This window comes from Ranitomeya variabilis, chromosome 3, assembly GCF_051348905.1.
Source record: "Ranitomeya variabilis isolate aRanVar5 chromosome 3, aRanVar5.hap1, whole genome shotgun sequence".
Lineage (NCBI taxonomy): Eukaryota > Metazoa > Chordata > Amphibia > Anura > Dendrobatidae > Ranitomeya > Ranitomeya variabilis.
The window spans coordinates 29,390,648-29,411,549 of NC_135234.1; the positions used below are offsets into that span (position 1 = coordinate 29,390,648).

At 43.2% G+C, this 20,902-nt stretch overlaps 1 protein-coding gene across 1 annotated transcript in view; it reads right to left on the bottom strand.

Annotated features, from left to right (window-relative positions):
• Positions 1–20,902, bottom strand: part of SH3BGR (SH3 domain binding glutamate rich protein) — a 60,100-nt gene that overhangs the window by 17,934 nt on the left and 21,264 nt on the right. The window contains exons 2-5 of the mRNA XM_077293871.1: positions 16,702–16,887; positions 9,760–9,840; positions 4,425–4,496; positions 2,739–2,774 (exon numbers count right to left, since the gene is read on the bottom strand). Of these exons, the coding sequence (XP_077149986.1) occupies positions 2,739–2,774; positions 4,425–4,496; positions 9,760–9,840; positions 16,702–16,887 (375 nt within the window). The remainder of the gene's footprint in view (positions 1–2,738; positions 2,775–4,424; positions 4,497–9,759; positions 9,841–16,701; positions 16,888–20,902) is intronic.

Sequence of the window (20,902 nt, forward strand, 5' to 3'; positions counted from 1 at the left end):
GCATCAGAGAGACCTTCTCTGAAAATCGCCGCCAGGGCGCACTCATTCCACTGAGTAAGCACAGACCATTTGCGGAATTTTTGGCAGTATATTTCAGCTTCATCTTGCCCCTGAGACAAGGACATCAAGGCCTTTTCCGCCTGAAGCTCTAAATGAGGTTCCTCATAAAGCAACCCCAAGGCCAGAAAAAACGCATCCACATTGAGCAACGCAGGATCCCCTGGTGCCAATGCAAAAGCCCAGTCTTGAGGGTCGCCCCGGAGCAAGGAAATTACAATCCTGACCTGCTGTGCAGGGTCTCCGGCAGAGCGAGACTTCAGGGACAAAAACAATTTGCAATTATTTTTAAAATTTTGAAAGTGAGATCTATTCCCCGAGAAGAATTCAGGCAAAGGAATTCTAGGCTCAGACATAGGTGCATGAACAACGAAATTTTGCAAATTTTGTACCTTTGTGGCGAGATTATTCAAACCTGTAGCTACACTCTGAAGATCCATTTGAAACAGGTGAACACAGAGCCATTCAAGGATAAGAAGGAGAGAAAGAGAGGAAGGCTGCAGTATAGGCAGACTAGCAAGTGATTCAATTAAGAGCACACTCAGAACTAGAGGGTAAAAAAAAAAAAAAAAAAAAAAATTGTAGCAGACTTCTTTTTTCTCTCCTTTCTCAGCCAGTAATTTAACCCCTTTTTTTTGGGCCGGTCAAACTGTCATGATTCTCAATGGCGAGAGAACATAGCCCAGCATATATGAGAACTAGCTCTTGGAAGATGGAAACTATACTGACCATGAACTAAACCTGCCGCACAACTAGAAGTGGCCGGGTAGCATGCCTACGTTTTTTTTATCCCTAGATGCCCAGCGCCAGCCGGAGAACTACCTAATCCTAGCAGAGGAAAAGACAGTCCTGGCTCACCTCTAGAGAAATTTTCCCAAAAGGCAGACAGAGGCCCCCACATATATTGGCGGTGATTTTAGATGAAATGACAAACGTAGTATGAAAATAGGTTTAGCAAAAATCGAGGTCCGCTTACTAGATAGAAAGAAGACAGAAAGGGCACTTTCATGGTCAGCAGAAAACCCTATCAAAACACCATCCAGAAATTACTTTAAGACTCTAGCATTAACTCATAACACCAGAGTGGCAATTTCCGCTCACAAGAGCTTTCCAGACACAGTAACGAAACAGCAGCTGTGAACAGGAACAAAATGCAAAAACACACAAGGACAAAAGTCCAACTTAGCTGGGAGTTGTCTAGTAGCAGGAACATGCACAGAAAGGCTTCTGATTACATTGTTGACCGGCATGAAACTGACAGAGGAGCAAGGTTATATAGCGACTCCCACATCCTGATAGGAGCAGGTGAACAGAGGGGATGATGCACACAAGTACAATTCCACAAGTGGCCACCGGGGGAGCCCAGAATCCAATTTCACAACACCACAGGTGACATCACGAACATAGACTTTTCTCCTTTAAAGACCTTTGCCTTTTATACGGACGTCCCAGGGCCACAGACCGGGTCAGTCACCGTGACATCCCCCATGAACCGCAGGACCTGGTACCGAGTACCCTACAGCCCTGATGGGGCGTTCCATTATTAAAACCATAAAGGTGTGAAGACAGATGATACAAGAGTCCTGGTTTAGAAGAAAAATGTTGAATAGGCAACAGAGGGATAGTTAGATAAGTGAGGTGGGGCAATAGGCCAGTGTGAAGAAATGCATTTTTAGGCCACACTTAACACTGCAGGTATTGGGGATTAATTGTATTAACCTGGGTTGTTCATTCCAAAGAATTGGCGCAGCACGTGAGAAGTCTTGGAGATGGGAATGGGATGTTCGGATTAATGAGGATGTTAATCTTAGTTCATTAGCAGAATGGAGGGCACGGGTAGGGTGGTAGACTGAGATGAGGGAGAGATGTAGGGTGGAGCTTAGCCATGGAGTGCTTTGTGGATGAGGGTACTATGTTTGTACTGGATTCTGGAGTGGATGGGTAACCAGTGTAATGACTGGCACAAGGTAGAGGCATCGGTGTAACGGTTGGTGAGGAATATGATCCTGGCTGCCGCATTCAGGACAGATTGGAGTGGGGAGAGTTTGGTAAGAGGGAGGCCGATTAGTAGAGAGTTACAATAGTCCAGACGAGAATGAATAAGAGCAACAGTGAGAGTTTTTGCAGAGTCGAAAGTAAGAAAAGGGCGAATTCTAGAAATATTTTTGAGATGCAGATAAGAAGAGCGAGCCAGTGATCGGATGTGGGAGGTGAATGAAAGCTCGGAATCAAGTATGACCCCAAGGCAGCGAGCATGTTGCTTTGGAGTAATGGTGGAACCACACACGGAGATGGCAATGTCAGGCAAAGGTAGGTTAGTAGAGGGAGAGAACACGAGGAGTTCAGTTTTTGACAGGTTCAGTTTCAGATAGAGGGAGGACATGATGTTAGAGACAGCGGTGAGACAATCACTGGTGTTTTGTAATAATGCAGGCGTGATGTCAGGAGAAGAAATGTATAATTGGGTGTCGTCAGCATAGAGATGGTACTGGAACCCAAATCTACTGATTCATCCAGGGAGAATCAAAACTTGCTAATGGCTGAGGATACGACAATGGGGGGCCGCAGCAATTCTGAGAAAGGGGCTCTGGATCTTGGAAATTGAACTCAGCAGAGCCCGGTCTGGTATGGAAGGGAGATGTGCAGCAGAGCAGATCCCATTGTTGTTAATCTCATCTTACCTCCTCGACCACTGCTGTCTCTGCTTCAGGTTCTTCCTGAAAAAGTTAAATATAAAAATATATAAAAAAGTTTAGTGGTGATTTATTAATCTTGTTCAACTACTTCCAAAATTATGGGGTCGTAATATTTGAAAACTGACTGATGATAATCTCCCCCACTGTGTTTTCATTTGTATTTTCAGTTCAGGGCTCTATGCTGGATAAATCTAAAGGCGCTGTAACTCATCAGAAAAGCGCCACAGCTGTCACCAGGTTGTCTGCGGTATTACAGCTAAGCTCCTTTTACTTCAATGAAGCTGAGCAACAGTAACAGGCTCATAGGTGCCATAGGAAATCATTGCATTTACGACACAGTCAAATTTTGGTTTTCAGAAAGTTTGCTGCTTCAGTTTTAATCATGGCAATTTGCATAATCTCTAAATTGTTACGGAAAAAATGTGAAGTCATTCCTTGTTATGTAAATTTACTTAATCATAAAAACCTCATTTCCACAGAATTTCAGTCCTGACACAAAATTACATTAAGTGTTTACATCATTTGTGTGATCTTCTCGTTAGCTTAGGACAAAGTGTTAACAAGGACAAGGCAGCTGATAACACTCTGTCTTGCTGAATGAATCATAAGAGCATTGCTTTAAAAGGGGGTCTAGTGCTTGAGATCATTATCAGGGTTACCTCCAAAAGGAATCATGAGCTGACATCATTGCTTTGTATTAAAAGTGCTTTACAGGCAAGGACATTGCTGCTTGTAAGATTGCCCCTAATTAAATTATTTATCAGACCAAAGACTTTAAAAAGAAAGGTTTAATTGCTGAGAAGAAGGCTTTAGGGTACCCAAGAGAGTCCACGAAGTGCCAAGATCGTTTCTTAAAGGGGATCAGGCTTTGACACTGATTCAAAACAGGTGCAGAGCTTGCTCAGGAATGGCAGCAGGCAGGTGTCAGTGCATGCACAGTGAGGTGAAGGCTTTTAGAGGCTGTCAAAAAGGACAGCAAAGTAGTCACTTCGCTGCGAGAAAAAATATTAAGATCAGACTGACATTCTACAGGGACTGGACTGCAGAGGACAGGGGTAAAGTTATTTTGTCTGATGAAGTCCCCGTCAGACTGTTCGGAACATCTGGAAGAATTATTGCTAAAAGAAGAAAAGGTGAGTGCAACCATGAGTCATGTGTCTGCCAACAGTAAAGCTGCCTGAGACCATTATGTGTGGGGGCTTCTCATCTATGGAGGGGCTCATTGCCAATTTTTCCTAAGAACACGGCCATGAATAAAGAATATGACCTACAAATCGTCCAAGAGCAACTTCTCCCAACAATCAGGAGACCATGTCACAAGGCAAATGTAAGAGCTAAGTGGCTCAATGAACGAAACATTGAAGTTTAGGTTTATAGTCAAGAATCTCCCAAGATCTCAATCCCATTGAAAATTTGTGATCAATAAATAAGGTGGACAAACGAAAACACAGAAATTGTGATCAACTCCAAGCAATGATGAGGCAAGAATGGGCGGACATCAGTCAGGATTTGGCCCGGAAGATGATATCCAGCCACCAGGGGGAAGGGCAGAAGTCTGGAGAAATAAAGGGCAGTGAAACACTGAAGCCGCAAACTGTGAAAAACAAAATGTGTCAGTCTCAAAACTTTTGGCCACAACGTGGTCTATATGTATCTACATGTGTGTCTTACCTGCTTCTCTTCAGGAGGATTAGCTTCTGACAAGTCATGATTTTCCTCAGTTACCGCTGCGGTGTCACTAATCTGGACAGACAATATAGACCGGTCATATATAAAAGTTAAATATTAAGCACAATCCACATCTTACTTTAGATATTTTGCATGTGGAGGTAAAACCGCAGCTCTAGAAAATCCTGCCCAAAATTATAGGCCACATCCATACAATGACAAATAAAGTGTGTCTATTAACAACGCTAATGTACTGACTTTATAAATAGACTTATAATTTGTTCCTACACCATAAGCTGTGACAGAACTGTTAATAATGTGTCCTGGCTCCAGCGCCCGGCCTTGCTCTAGGGATGGACACTTACAGCTTGGGGCCACTGTCAAAGGAATATGTTTGGGCCCCCCTCCTTTTATGGTGACCAAGCTACAGAGATATATAAATTTATTACATAGTCTCCTCTAATTATATATAAATTGCCGTCCCTTATTACACAGTGCCTTCTCTTGTTATGTATAACACCATACCTTATTATACAGTGCCCTCTCTTGCTATGTACAACACCATCCCTTATTATACAGTGCCCTCTCTTGCTATGCACAGCACTATCCTTTATTACACAGTTCCTTCTCTTGTTATATACAGCACTGTCCCAATTATACAGTGCCCTCTCTTGTTATGTACAACACCGTCCCTTATTATACAGTGTCCTCTCTTGTTATGTACAACACCATCCCTTATTACACAGTGCCCTCTCTTGCTATGTACAGCACCATCCCTTATTATACAGGGCCCTCTCTTGTTATGTACAACACGTCCCTTATTATACAGTGCCCTCTCTTGTTATGTACAGCACCGCCCTTTATTATACAGTGCCCTCTCATGTTATGTACAACACCGTACAACACCGTCCCTTATTATACAGTGCCCTCTCTTGTTATGTACAGCACCGTCCCTTATTACACAGTGCCGTCTTGTTATGTAGAGCACCATCCCTTATTACACAGTGCCCTTTCTTGTTATGTACAGCACCGTCCCTTATTACATATTGCCTTCTCTTGCTATGTACAACACCATCCCTTACATATCAAATTTTCTATATTTTTGTTATTTATAGCACCCTGTTCTTTATTATATACTGTCCTCTCTTGTTAGATATAAACTGATATGACTGCTGATGGAGCATGAGAAAGCTTCTTTTCTGATCGAGGCAGATGATGGACTGGTCTTCTGGCCAGATGCTGCTTCATCATTAGTCATTTTATATCTAACAAGAAAGGACTGTATAATTAAGAAAGGGCGCTGTGATTATCAAAAATAGCAAAAATATGCTATGTTGGGGACAGTGCTATGTTTAACTAGAGATAATACTATATAATAATGGAATGGTGATGTACATAACACAGGAAATGATATAATAAGGGATGGAATCATACAAAATTAGAGAGGATGCTATTTAAAGGAGTTATACATAATAAAAGACAAAACAATGTAATTAAAGAGGGCAGAATGTGTAACAATAATGTACACTGTATACTAATTGATGGCATTATATATAACGAGAGTACACTATACACTAAGGGATGGCACTATATATAACACGAAAGTACACCATATACTAAGGGATTGTACTATACATAATAAGGCTACATTGCTGTATCTCTGTAAAGTGCCAGGGTGCTGCCCAATTTTTTTTTTCGCAGACAGCACACAGACCCAATGAGCATGTCCTATTCTGATCCTCATCATTGGACCACAAATGGACATGCTCTGAGCCTCGCAGATCTCATTCTCGGTCCATGATTTTGTTGAACATGTGAATAGACACGTGAAGAATGTAATAAATGGAACAGACGACTGCAGGGTTGTGAGTAGTTTGCAACCATGAAGACACAGAAATCCGCATAGGAGCTGTATACACAACCCTGGAAATTTTTTTATCAACATTTTTTTGCTATGTCCTTTTTTTTTTTTTTACCAGTGTCCACATAGATATAAAATAAATAAAATTTCCAGTTCCGAATTCTGATGTAGCGTCCGCATGTGGCCATAAGGGGGCGAGCTTGGCTTTGGATACAACAAGAGTGTAGAAGACATTGGGGTGGAGTGAGATACATAGTGAGTGGCGGGTTTATAGCCGGCTGTCTGACCCCCGCCATATTTAATCAGTCCTGGAGAGACCACCCATTTCATACTGGAATGTGACATATTGGTCATGACTGCAGCTAATCAGGTCTAAGCTGATCTGATGGAGACATGACAGCGGCCATCTGCTCGCCCAGATACATGCATATTATATGACATACTGCTGCCTACCCAGGCGGTGCTATTACCCAGGCTGCGCCCATCATACTGTGCGCTGTGTGCTCAGCCTGGTTTAATAGGATCATGGGGAAGCCGGGAGGATACACGGACATGTTTGCACTCAGCGATCAGCGGGGAGGGAATCTGCTTAGAGGACCGGGAAACCTTAGGTCGGCACTTTATAAAAAGTTCTGGTAATATAATCCGGACAGATTTATGCAGATACGGGCTGTAAGCATGGCCGCCCTTATGTTCGCGGTATTTAAAGGGGTCCTTCGTATTGGGAGATGAGACGCGTTGCCGGGGTGATCAGCGCCAGCAATTTCTGGGGCCAATGAAGCTTTTCTGCACTTCTCTGATTAAGTCCTCGAGGAAAACTAATAAATAAAAAAAAAATGAAAATCCAAAAACTGTAAAAGTTTCCATCACAATATTTATCACCGAAATGGAACAAAATGGCAGAATGGCCGTTTTATGGTCCCTACGCCTCCCGAAAAATGTCATAATAAGAGATCAGACCCCAAAATGCTGATGATAAAGAATGAACAGCAGAAATGTAAAATAAAAAAAAAAAGTTCTAGCTCTTGGAAGAAAAATAGGAAAAATCGAAAGCGAAGAGGAGCTGCGGGACAAGTAAACCTGCGGCTGCGTCTTCTGCGGGTCACTACAGGTATCAAAGGCGCGACTGAGGCGCAGATCTGCTGATATTCGGCAATTGGTCCGCGGTGATCATCACCTCCTGATACAGAAGACAGAGGCGCTGGATAGTGCCACCATACCGCCATATAGTGAGAAAATAAAACCTTCATAGAATAATACCGCAATATTGAGGCCAGAAAAGTCTCACATCCAAGAATTAAAAAGTCTATTATATGTTGCAAAAATAAAACCACCAAAAAGTGTCTAAATAATACGACCATACAGTGCCCATGTAATGCATTATACTGCTCGCAGGGGGCCTAAGAGAAGCTGCTGCAGGTTCCACTTTCCTTTGTTTCTAATCCTGGAGGACTGACAGCGCCTCTGACATAACGTAGGATTGTACTGGGGAGAGGACTTCGTTGCACTTTTGATTATTGATATCCTGGTATCGTGAATGCCTCATTTTATGTTTATTTTTTAATATGAAGTTTGTGAAGAGAAGGAGCGGTCCTTCCCCTGGTGCCCACAAGAGGGCGCTAAGCTCAATTAGAAAGTGTCCACTAATATCTTGTCATAGTATTACAAGAACAGCCAAAATAATACAAAATGCAATATTTTACTTAAATGGGGATGAAATATTACATTTCTTTTTTACATCACATAAACCATAATATTTATTTATTTTTGCTTTTTTGAACTTATGGTAACCGCCGATGTTACATACATGCAGAGAGTGCTGTAACCAGTATGTAACACCAGGGGGCACCATAACAAGTGTGTAACACCAGGAGGCGCCATAACAAGTATGTAACACCAGGGGGCGCCATAACAAGTATGTAACACCAGGGGGCGCCATAACAAGTATGTAACACCAGGGGGCACCATAACAAGTATGTAACACCAGGGGGAGCTATAACAAGTATGTAACACCAGGAGGCGCCATAACAAGTATGTAACACCAGGGGGCACCATAACAAGTATGTAACACCAGGAGGGACCATAACAAGTGTGAAACACCAGGGGGTGCTATAACAAGTATGTAACACCAGGAGGCGCCATAACAAGTATGTAACACCAGGGGGCACCATAACAAGTATGTAACACCAGGGGGCGCCATAACAAGTATGTAACACCAGGAGGCGCCATAACAAGTGTGAAACACCAGGGGGTGCTATAACAAGTATGTAACACCAGGGGGCGCCGTAAAAAGTATGTAACACAAGGGGGCACCATAACAAGTATGTAACACCAGGAGGTGCCATAACCAGTATGTAACACCAGGGGGCACCATAACAAGTATGTAACACCAGGAGGCGCCATAACAAGTATGTAACACCAGGGGGCACCATAACAAGTATGTAACACCAGGGGGCACCATAACAAGTATGTAACACCAGGGGGCGCCATAACAAGTATGTAACACCAGGAGGCGCCATAACAAGTGTGAAACACCAGGGGGTGCTATAACAAGTATGTAACACCAGGGGGTGCCATAACAAGTATGTAACACCAGGGGGCACCATAACAAGCATGTAACACCAGGAGGCGCCATAACCAGTATGTAACACCAGGGGGCGCCATAACAAGTATGTAACACCAGGGGGCGCCATAACAAGTATGTAACACCAGGGGGCACCATAACAAGTATGTAACACCAGGGGGCACCATAACAAGTATGTAACACCAGGGGGCGCCATAACAAGTATGTAACACCAGGAGGCACCATAACAAGTGTGAAACACCAGGGGGTGCTATAACAAGTATGTAACACCAGGGGGCGCCGTAACAAGTATGTAACACAAGGGGGCACCATAACAAGTATGTAACACCAGGGGGCGCCATAACAAGTATGTAACACCAGGGGGCGCCATAACACCTGTGTAACACCAGGGGGCGCCATAACAAGTATGTAACATCAGGAGGCACCATAACAAGTATGTAACACCAGGGGGCGCCATAACAAGTATGTAACACCAGGGGGCGCCATAACAAGTATGTAACACCAGGTGGCACCATAACAAGCCTGTAACACCAGGGGGCGCCATAACAAGTATGTAACACCAGGGGGCGCCATAACACCTGTGTAACACCAGGGGGCGCCATAACAAGTATGTAACATCAGGAGGCACCATAACAAGTATGTAACACCAGGGGGCGCCATAACAAGTATGTAACACCAGGGGGCGCCATAACAAGTATGTAACACCAGGTGGCACCATAACAAGCCTGTAACACCAGGGGGCGCCATAACAAGTGTGTAACAACAGGGGGCACCATAACAATGAAATGATTTTTCTTGGTATCTTTTTTTATATGACAAAAATCTGACATTTTAACAGGGGGGTGTAGACTTTTAATGTCGCCTACAATGTTATGTAATACAGTAATATGTACCTTTTTACTTGCAGGTGGAGCCAGACCAAGAAACACATAGATTTCATTCCCTTCTTTTGCATCAAAGAAAGACTCAAAGTCCTGAAAAAAAAAATAGACTGGTTTTAAAAATTACGTACAGGGTGAATAAATCTTGGATTCCTCTAAGATTTTGTCTAAATTATAGTTCATACGCAGAATAGCATTGGTTATCTGGTGACAATGGTGCCTGTCCGTATATTAGGCATTGTATGAGCAGTCAGGAAACATGGGCGAGAGATGAGATCTGATGTTTGTGTGATGATCTATGACAAGGGCCGAATTGTGATAGTCTGGCCGGGTCACAGCATCTCCACAGGGGAAGGTCTGTATGACTGCTAAATGTGCAGACATTCAATTAGCAAGGAATGCTGGGAGATTTTAGTTCTGAAGTCTACAGAATTGTTAATGCAGCTCTGGCATATAAACTGTAACAAGGTGAATAAGTAATGTATGTACACAGTGACTGCACCAGCAGAATAGTGAGTGCAGCTCTGGAATATAATACAGGATGTAACTCAGGATCAGTAATGTAATGTATGTACACAGTGACTGCACCAGCAGAATAGTGAGTGCAGCTCTGGGTTATAATACAGGATGTAACTCAGGATCAGTAATGTAATGTATGTACACAGTGACTGCACCAGCAGAATAGTGAGTGCAGCTCTGGGGTATAATACAGGATGTAACACAGGATCAGTAATGTAATGTATGTACACAGTGACTGCATCAGCAGAATAGTGAGTGCAGCTCTGGAGTATAATACAGGATGTAACTCAGGATCAGTAATGTAATGTATGTACACAGTGACTGCACCAGCAGAATAGTGAGTGCAGCTCTGGGGTATAATACAGGATGTAACACAGGATCAGTAATGTAATGTATGTATACAGTGACTGCATCAGCAGAATAGTGAGTGCAGCTCTGGGGTATAATACAGGATGTAACTCAGGATCAGTGATGTAATGTATGTACACAGTGACTGCACCAGCAGAATAGTGAGCGCAGCTCTGGGGTATAATACAGGATGTAACTCAGGATCAGTAATGTAATGTATGTACACAGTGACTGCACCAGCAGAATAGTGAGTGCAGCTCTGGAGTATAATACAGGATGTAACTCAGGATCAGTAATGTAATGTATGTACACAGTGACTGCACCAGCAGAATAGTGAGTGCAGCTCTGGGGTATAATACAGGATGTAACTCAGGATCAGTAATGTAATGTATGTACACAGTGACTGCACCAGCAGAATAGTGAGTGCAGCTCTGGGGTATAATACAGGATGTAACTCAGGATCAGTAATGTAATGTATGTACACAGTGACTGCACCAGCAGAATAGTGAGTGCAGCTCTGGAGTATAATACAGGATGTAACTCAGGATCAGTAATGTAATGTATGTATACAGTGACTGCACCAGCAGAATAGTGAGTGCAGCTCTGGGGTATAATACAGGATGTAACTCAGGATCAGTAATGTAATGTATGTACACAGTGACTGCACCAGCAGAATAGTGAGTGCAGCTCTGTGGTATAATACAGGATGTAACTCAGGATCAGTAATGTAATGTATGTACACAGTGACTGCACCAGCAGAATAGTGAGTGCAGCTCTGGAGTATAATACAGGATGTAACTCAGGATCAGTAATGTAATGTATGTACACAGTGACTGCACCAGCAGAATAGTGAGTGCAGCTCTGGAGTATAATACAGGATGTAACTCAGGATCAGTAATGTAATGTATGTACACAGTGACTGCACCAGCAAAATAGTGAGTGCAGCTCTGGAGTATAATACAGGATGTAACTCAGGATCAGTAATGTAATGTATGTATACAGTGACTGCACCAGCAGAATAGTGAGTGCAGCTCTGGGGTATAATACAGGATGTAACTCAGGATCAGTAATGTAATGTATGTATACAGTGACTGCACCAGCAGAATAGTGAGTGCAGCTCTGGGGTATAATACAGGATGTAACTCAGGATCAGTAATGTAATGTATGTACACAGTGACTGCACCAGCAGAATAGTGAGTGCAGCTCTGGGGTATAATACAGGATGTAACTCACGATCAGTAATGTAATGTATGTACACAGTGACTGCACCAGCAGAATAGTGAGTGCAGCTTTGGAGTATAATACAGGAGGTAACTCACGATCAGTAATGTAATGTATGTACACAGTGACTGCACCAGCAGAATAGTGAGTGCAGCTTTGGAGTATAATACAGGAGGTAACTCAGGATCAGTAATGTAAGTGGAGCGCCCCCACGTTAGGGCAGTGGGGTACTCGGTACCGGGTCTATCTCTCTCTCGATTCTGGGGATGTCACGGTGGCCCGACCCGGTCTGTGGCCCTTTGAGGGGCGCCCAAATTAAAGGTGTAGTTGTTTGTACGGTGTTCGTGACACCACCTGTGGTATTCGGTCAGGGTGACCGACGCTGCTTAGGGGTGCGCTGGGGTGATGTTATGGTATACCTTCCCACAGGTGAAGTAGGTCCCCAGGGCTTCCCAGATGTGTAGGTGGTGATGATGGACGATGTAAGGCGCAGTGAATAACGAGGACACAAGGTTGCAGTCTCTTCACCTTTTACTGAAGACTTCAGCATCCACAGTCCAGAGTACCATTCACAGGGCAGGCAGAATCGGGCCGGTCCGAAAGCACATCCAGAGTTCCCTTACTCAGGTGGAAATCAGTAGCCTTCCTACTAGAGCCTGTGTGTTGTAGTACTTCCCTGCTGAGCACCACGGGATAGTCCTCACAACTTTCGTGGATGTTTCTGATCTTCTCTCTCTCTGTCCCCCAGATGGTATGGATAGGACAACCCGTATGATGGGGTAGGCCTGGAGCTTATTTATAGGGACCCTAGAGACGCCCCTCTCCCACAATTTTGCCTCCGTGTCTTCTTAGGTATTAAGGTCGGGCAGCCAACTTGGAATTGACTGTCCTGCCGGTCTCTGAAGTAGTACGTAGAGTCAATTACTCCCTCGGTGTTCCGGCCACCGGCTACGTGCCTCAGAAGGAGGCTGCCGATCTTGGGGCAGGTCTCCTCCCGGTATTATCTCCTTGTGCTGTGACTTCGTTTCTCACTCTCCACAGTACACTTCGCTTCGTGTCCCTTCTTAGGATGCTGCCGCAATGAGGTGCAGGCGCAGCTCCGTAACGTTCTATCTCGTGCTTGGCCTCTGTCAGGATCCCACCCCTGACAGGGACCCTCTGTCTGCAGCTCAGATGTTCCTCCTTCTTCCCCTGTCTGCCTGACAGGTCCTCTCTGGGTCGAACCCAGGTAGCTTCTCCCTAACTTCCTATCCAACCCACCAGTTTTACCCATATGTGAGGAGTGCCCTAATAGATAGAAGCAAGGCCCCCCCTGGTGGACTGGAGTGTGAAGTGCAGTGTGTGACTTGTGATACCTGATCAGGTGAACTCCTTTAGTACCATCAGACGTAACATCACTCCCCCTGGTGGGAGAGCGACATTACTGCAATGACCAGGACTCTGGGGCGCTGCATAAGGTATGTACACAGTGACTGCACCAGTCAGAATAGTGAGTGCAGCTCTGGGGTATAATACCGGATGTAACTCAGGATCAGTAATGTAATGTATGTACACAGTGACTGCACGAGCAGAATAGTGAGTGCAGCTCTGGGGTATAATACAGGATGTAACTCAGGGTCAGTAATGTAATGTACAGTATGTATACAGTGACTTCATCAGCAGAATAGTGAGGGCAGCTCTGGGGTATAATACAGGATGTAACTCAGGATCAGTAATGTAATGTATGTACACAGTGACTGCACCAGCAGAATAGTGAGTGCAGCTCTGGAGTGTAATACAGGATGTAACTCAGGATCAGTAATGTAATGTGTGAACACAGTGACTGCACCAGCAGAATAGTGAGTGCAGCTCTGGAGTATAATACAGGATGTAACTCAGGGTCAGTAATGTAATGTATGTACACAGTGACTGCACCAGCAGAATAGTGAGTGCAGTTCTGGAGTATAATACAGGATGTAACTCAGGATCAGTAATGTAATGTATGTATGCAGTGACTGCACCAGCAGAATAGTGAGTGCAGCTCTGGGGTATAATGCAGGATGTAACTCAGGATCAGTAATGAAATGTATGTACACAGTGACTGCACCAGCAGAATAATGAGTGCAGCTCTGGAGTATAATACAGGATGTAACTCAGGATCAGTAATGTAATGTATGTACACAGTGACTGCACCAGCAGAATAGTGAGTGCAGTTCTGGAGTATAATACAGGATGTAACTCAGGATCAGTAATGTAATGTATGTACACAGTGACTGCACCAGCAGAATAGTGAGTGCAGCTCTGGAGTGTAATACAGGATGTAACTCAGGATCAGTAATGTAATGTGTGAACACAGTGACTGCACCAGCAGAATAGTGAGTGCAGCTCTGGAGTATAATACAGGATGTAACTCAGGGTCAGTAATGTAATGTATGTACACAGTGACTGCACCAGCAGAATAGTGAGTGCAGTTCTGGAGTATAATACAGGATGTAACTCAGGATCAGTAATGTAATGTATGTATGCAGTGACTGCACCAGCAGAATAGTGAGTGCAGCTCTGGGGTATAATGCAGGATGTAACTCAGGATCAGTAATGAAATGTATGTACACAGTGACTGCACCAGCAGAATAATGAGTGCAGCTCTGGAGTATAATACAGGATGTAACTCAGGATCAGTAATGTAATGTATGTACACAGTGACTGCACCAGCAGAATAGTGAGTGCAGTTCTGGAGTATAATACAGGATGTAACTCAGGATCAGTAATGTATTCATTTATTAGAACAAGAAGCACACAAACACTGCAAAAAATCTTGTAAAAATGGATAAAAAGCTAAACAAGAAACATGGCAAAAGTACGCATTTTGCCATGATTTATGAGCAGAAAATGCATCAAAAAATTGACGACGCTTTTCTAGCCCACATTAAAAATTTGTGGAAAAAACTTAACATGCCTCCAATTCAAACTGATGTGAAGTCTCTTGTGGATTTGAAGTGTTTTATGTGGATTCTGAAGCAGCAACAAAAAACTCCGTGTGATCACACTGTAAGTAGCAGTTGGTTTAGTGCAGGGTCCGCACCGAGAAAGATGTACAAGTATAAAGTGAGAACATAGGCGATGGGCCAGGAGACGTACAACAGGTACCAGGCAACAGAACCACGGGGAGAAACAAAACTATAATACAGCAACCAAGTAGGGATGTAACTATTACTGTCGCGGGGGAACCACTGGGCCCGTGGAGGTGCGCTATTTTCGACAGTAGGTGAGTCCTCGCTTGCACCTCCAGTTGTAACCTATTGTGGGGCACAATGATGTCATTTCATTTTGTCACCATGTCGGGAGATGAATGAAGACCGAGCAACTCATCAAAGGAGTGGAGCAAGGTGAGAGATGCAGGTGGGGGGCACTGTGACTGTAGCCTGCGGCAGCATAATGGGGGCCACAAGGGGGACAGTATTAATATATTGTGACAACATGTGGGGGCATTATTAGTAGAAGGGGACCACATATGAGGATATTATTAATTTATAGGGGTCATATAAGGGGGCAAAATTACTATATAGAGGTCACATGTGAGGACATTATTATTGTATGGGCCGGGTGTCACGTACGGAGACATTATACTTGATTGGGAATCACATTGGGAGACATTATTATTGTGTGGGGGTTGTATATTGGTAAACTATAATTTATGCGGGTCACATCGGGAAACATTATACTGTATGTGGGCCACAGAGGAGGGCATTCTGCTGTGAGGGGGGCACATAAGGGGACATTATACTGTATGTGGGACACAAAAGGGGACATTATACTGTATTTGGGCCACAGAGGGGGGCACTATTATTGTTGGGGTAACACATAGGGGGACATTATTATTGTGTGAGAGCCACATAGGAGGATATTGTTAGTGTATGGGGCCACAAAGGGGAATATTATTATAATATCGGGGCCAAATGTTTCTTATTTCCTGAAGAAGAAGTGGGCTACACTTTGAAATGCATAGAAAAGTAAAATAAATCGTTATTCTATAATCTTTCTGGCGTCCGACGTTTCTTCACAAGCCGGCAGCACGAATATGGACCACAAACTTTGCATGTTTTATTTGCCCTTGCACAGTAGTATTATTGGTATACGGGCTTGGGATAGTGGACTTTGCTCACTAACAGTATAGCGATAATATTTATTTTTCAGTAATTATATGTCGGTATTATTTAGAATTATTGCTTACTAAATTATATTATTTTTCTGTCATATTTATATTTTCTATTTCTATTTTTTTTAACACAGATATCAACACTACTGGGGCCCAAGCAACTGTGCAACAAGCTGGTGATAGAGGGGGCCCTGGGCCAAATTTTGTCCCGGGGCCTACAGGACTCTCGTTACGGTACTAAAATCCACCCTATGTCAGAGTCATCAACAAACAGGGCAGTGTTACAAGATATCCCATGATATACAGTGAGGTGGTGATGGCCGAGTCCCTTTAGATAGACCTTCAGACTGACGTTATATAGGATTGCCCAAAAATCAAAATTTCTTTTATGCAGATGTGGTCCCTTTGGTCCAGGATGGCACAGCTGTAGGTCTAGTGTGCCCCAGTTTGGGGCCTCCATGAACTCTATGTATTTTACCCCAATAATATGCACTCAATGGAATATCCCATAATTTTCTTAAGTTGGAGGCTCCTGGATGTACAGCATAGGCCTATACTTTGATGCATATTATGGTCGCTGACGTGGGTCCTTCACATATCTGATGGTGCATGGATTTTGGTCCATGATGATACTTCTGTGGGCTAGTCCCAGGCTAGTCATTCAAGACTATCAGTGTATGAGAAGGACCACCGTAGGATCTCCTTGAACTTTGACACCATGTCGCTCTTACCCCACAATATTGCTCCTCATTGAAGATCTGGGGAGGGAGAGGGATTCCATTTTTGGGCTTCTTCTCTCCCGGCACGTTCTCCCTCATCCATTGCCGATTGTCATCGTTACATGCAATATCTTTCTCTTCGAAGTCGATTCTGTTCGCCTCCAGAAATCCGACCACTTCTTGTTGTTTCTTCTTGATCTGCTTGTAGAAGAACAGATAGAATTATTGTTGTGTCCTATAAAAATGTCCAAAATAACCCCCCCTCCCCCCCCCAATTAAATAAATCAAGGGGACTGAATATTCCTAGTATGGGTAAAACGAATCGTTAATTAAGTTGGTCACTATCAGACTATGGTCACCTGAAAAATGAGCATGTTCCTTTTTTTTTAACCACTTCACAGTTTCAGAACCTTAAAGGGGTTAAAAGAAGTAACAAAAGTCTGAACATGTGCACAGCAGGGTTGTTTTTACATTGCTGTGCACTATATTCAATTTTAGCGCTACCACAAAAACTACAGCAAAAGCCGATAGCGAAGTCACTTGAGGAAAAAGACTGCCGGCATTTTCTTAAAGTGTCTTCGCCTAGAAAAACTTGGCGGCTCTGCCGGAGTAATGTTCATGTTTTGTGCACTCTTAAGGAATAAAAAAACTTTCCAAAATTCTTCAAAAACTCTTCAGGATGTTCTCTACTTTTCCTGAGGGTATGTGCACACAACATCATTTAAACGTTGAGATTTTCAAGCAGAATACGCATCAGCAAACTCTGGCATTTTTGTTTTCCTGAAGCATCTTATATGTAGGGGTTTTTTTTCCGGTCTTTTCCTGAGCATTTTTTTGTTTTGCATTTTGTTTCTAAGGTTTTCAAAGAGAGTGATTTTTACATAGAAAAGCAAATGTTCCTACTTTTGAGCGTTTTCTAATATGCTTTTCAGACAGTTTCCGTCCAAAAAAACTTTGTGTGCACATGCACTTAGGTTACGTTCCCATGAAGAGCTTTTGGTGAGTTTTTGATTTTCCGCACCCATTAAGTAAAACAGGTTACTTGCGATTTTTAATAAATTTGCAACATCCAAAATTCACCAAATACCCGTCATGGGAACGTAGGCTTAAACAGTAACAGGTTTGGGGAAAAAAAATTCCTGAAGCCTTTTGATTGGACAGTGCACAGTTTAGAGATATTTCCTTCAGTATCTGATTCAAAACAATGTCATGCACTTTCTTTTTTTTTTTTCTACCAAGCGTTTTTCAGGGTAAAGAAGGTAAAAAAAAAATTAAAAAAAAAAAATCACATGAACAGTAAGGTGGATTTCCCATAGAAATTAATTGGAAGGGTTTTCAAAGAGTTTTTAAAGCAGTTTTTGAGTATGATTTTGAAGAGGATCTGATACAAACAAAAAAAAATACTCCGTGTGAACATAGCTTTCCTATACTGTGAAGGGACACATTAAGAAAGATTCTCCATTTTGTGCTTTTCGACTCCATTTTGTTGTTTTGATATAAATTTTGTTAGTAGGCTAAAGTTTACAGCTGTTATGAGACCTTGATTGTTGCAATATAAACAGAACATGAGACTGAGGGTGTATTGTTCTATGAAACTTTGACGCACAGACTGTTCCTGCATTCTTATAGGTTAAGAACTGTGAGCGTATTCTTATGCTGATTGGTTGAAGTATAATTTCTATGACTATGAAAAGTCATACACAATAAACGGGGGCCAGAGAGATCTGCTTGATCCCCCAAACAGAGGCACACGTCTCCGTCTGGTCATTTTCAGTTGCCGGCAACGCCCTGTAGATTAATTTGGAAATCACTGAGTTAACCGTGAAGGATCACTTTAGATCCTCCCTCAACAGTTGGCGTCCGAAACGTGGGGCCCCAAATAGGAACGCCTCTGCCCCCCGGAGGACAACAAGACAAAGGACCCTCGGACCGGACACAGGCACTGGAAAATTGGGACTGATCATCCCCCACAACAACCACGGTAAGTTGGCAGTTATACTGTTCAGACTGACTGTTTGGTGTGGTTTTCCTGTGTTGCTGCAAAGAGGATCTGAGGTTTGTCCCCGATGGTGTGGTGATTCTTGGGTGGAATCATAGAGAGGTGTAGTTCCGTTGGGAGCCCAGTGCTCGAACCGTACCTCATAAGGGACGGACACCCCGGATTGACCAGTGATGTAATTCTCTTTATAGTCAAAATATCCTGAATTCCTGATCACTGTTAGAATCAGGCGCGGTGAGGTGATCGAAGATGGGTAGGATGCGTAACTCAGGAATATATAGATATATATGTGTATTTCCAGAAGTGTCCGGAGGGCTAGTTTGAGACGACGTCCTCCTCCTTTCACCAAGTACCGTGTTTTTTGGGTTGTCCCAGTGGGGGACAGGTAAACCCGGTAGAATAGATTATACGGCCATTTTAGTATTGTACACAACTTAAGTATGGATATTTAGCTCTAAAGGAGAATCAGTTTCCGTGGAAGAAGAAGAAGACTTTGAATGTGTGATGAATCTGATATTGTTAGCCCAAAGACGGGGAAAGAAATCTGTCAGGAATGCAGGGAAAATATTCTCAGTCATTTGTTTTTCTAAGGTGTTCTGGCATGTGAATTGTGTGATGAAGGTTTTGTAGAAATAATTAAGTCTGAGAACTGCTGTATTCCGTTTCTGTGTGAAATTTCTAAGATACCAGATGGGAGGGGTCAAATAGCTGCGCTATTGCTTTCTCCTTTCTGTGCTGAGGAATGTTGCAATTTTCTTATCTATGCTGTGTCTCTGGTATGGAGGGGGCACGTAGCTGCGTTCTAAGTCTCTCTGTATTTTCTTGGTGTAGTACACGCTGGTAGATCTGTGTTTTGTTTAAAGCGACAATATTGTTTTGAAGTACAAAGAAATATTGTAAGTTGAAATTGGAAATTGAAAGTGAAATATAGTGCCTAGTTTTAGAAGGAAACTTGTAAGTGATTGTTTGGTTATCAGTGTGATTGAAAGATTGGTAAAAGATTCACCTGCTTCAAGTTGAGTGGTTGATATATAGCAAATTGAGGATCAACAGAGGACGTGAATTCTGATTGTTTTGTCACGTTGAAAAGGGAAAGTTGTCTATTACTATGACAAAAAACTGGATGTTTTGTGGTACTAGAAGGAACTGAGAAAGTGACTGAGATTAATGTGTCGGGAAAGCAAACAATCAAAAATTTGGGAGAGGGGGTCTCCCTGCTAGATAATGTGGTCCCTCCCCAGGAAATTAAGCCTCTACTCCCGACTGTAAGCCCTATGCCCCTTAACCCCAAGGCACCAATATATCCTGGACTGCCGAGAAGTTCTGTGGGCGTCTTATGGTAGTATTTAAAGATCTGGGATTCTCATTGTAACAAAAAGCCCATACACACTTTTTTGTAGTAGCTTTAATGTCCGGCCTTAAACCTGAATTGAAAGAGGCAATAATGTCAGTCAGACCCGATATTGAGACTTCCACTCCGGATGATGCATTAAAAGTAGTAAAAAAAAAAGAAGGTTTTCAGAACTTAGCCCGTTCTGCATCAGCAGGGAAATTAAAGGTTAAAGCAGTAGCCGCAGTGATTCCTGCTCCAATCTCAGCCCCCCCTCACAGCTTCAAGGACACAGCTCCGTTCCTTATCAGTGGCCCATGTAACAGACTCCAGCTCCTGCCCTCCTCCCACCGTACACAAATCCAGTCTCATACTCCAATATCCCTTTTAACCCTATGTATGGGAATCTCACTCCCCAGCCCCGCCATGTCAATTCTCAGACCAAGAGCTTGTTTTAATTAGAGTAGATGGCAGACCCAATAAATATACTCTTACAAAACCCATCCCATTGGGACCCTTCCCTGAAGTCACTGTTCAGTTCCTAATCTCTCCCGTATGTCCGGTAAATTTACTGGGGGCAGATTTATTATCACAGTTTCGCTCCAGAATACAATTCCAAGATGATGGTCAGATGGTCCTCACATTATATAACCCCTATGCAGATGAACACAATGAGGAGATCTGTATCCTACACGCCCTTCCCACGGTTATGATGGCCCTGATAGGCCCAGATCCTCCCCTAATAATGCCGGAGGATCAGCGACTCACCCCATATCTCTCAGAGATACCACCCAAACTTTGGTCAAAAGGGCCAGATGATATAGGGAAAATGCCTGTAGAACCAGTAAAAGTCTGAAACCCGGTGCCCCTTTTCCCAAAGTCCA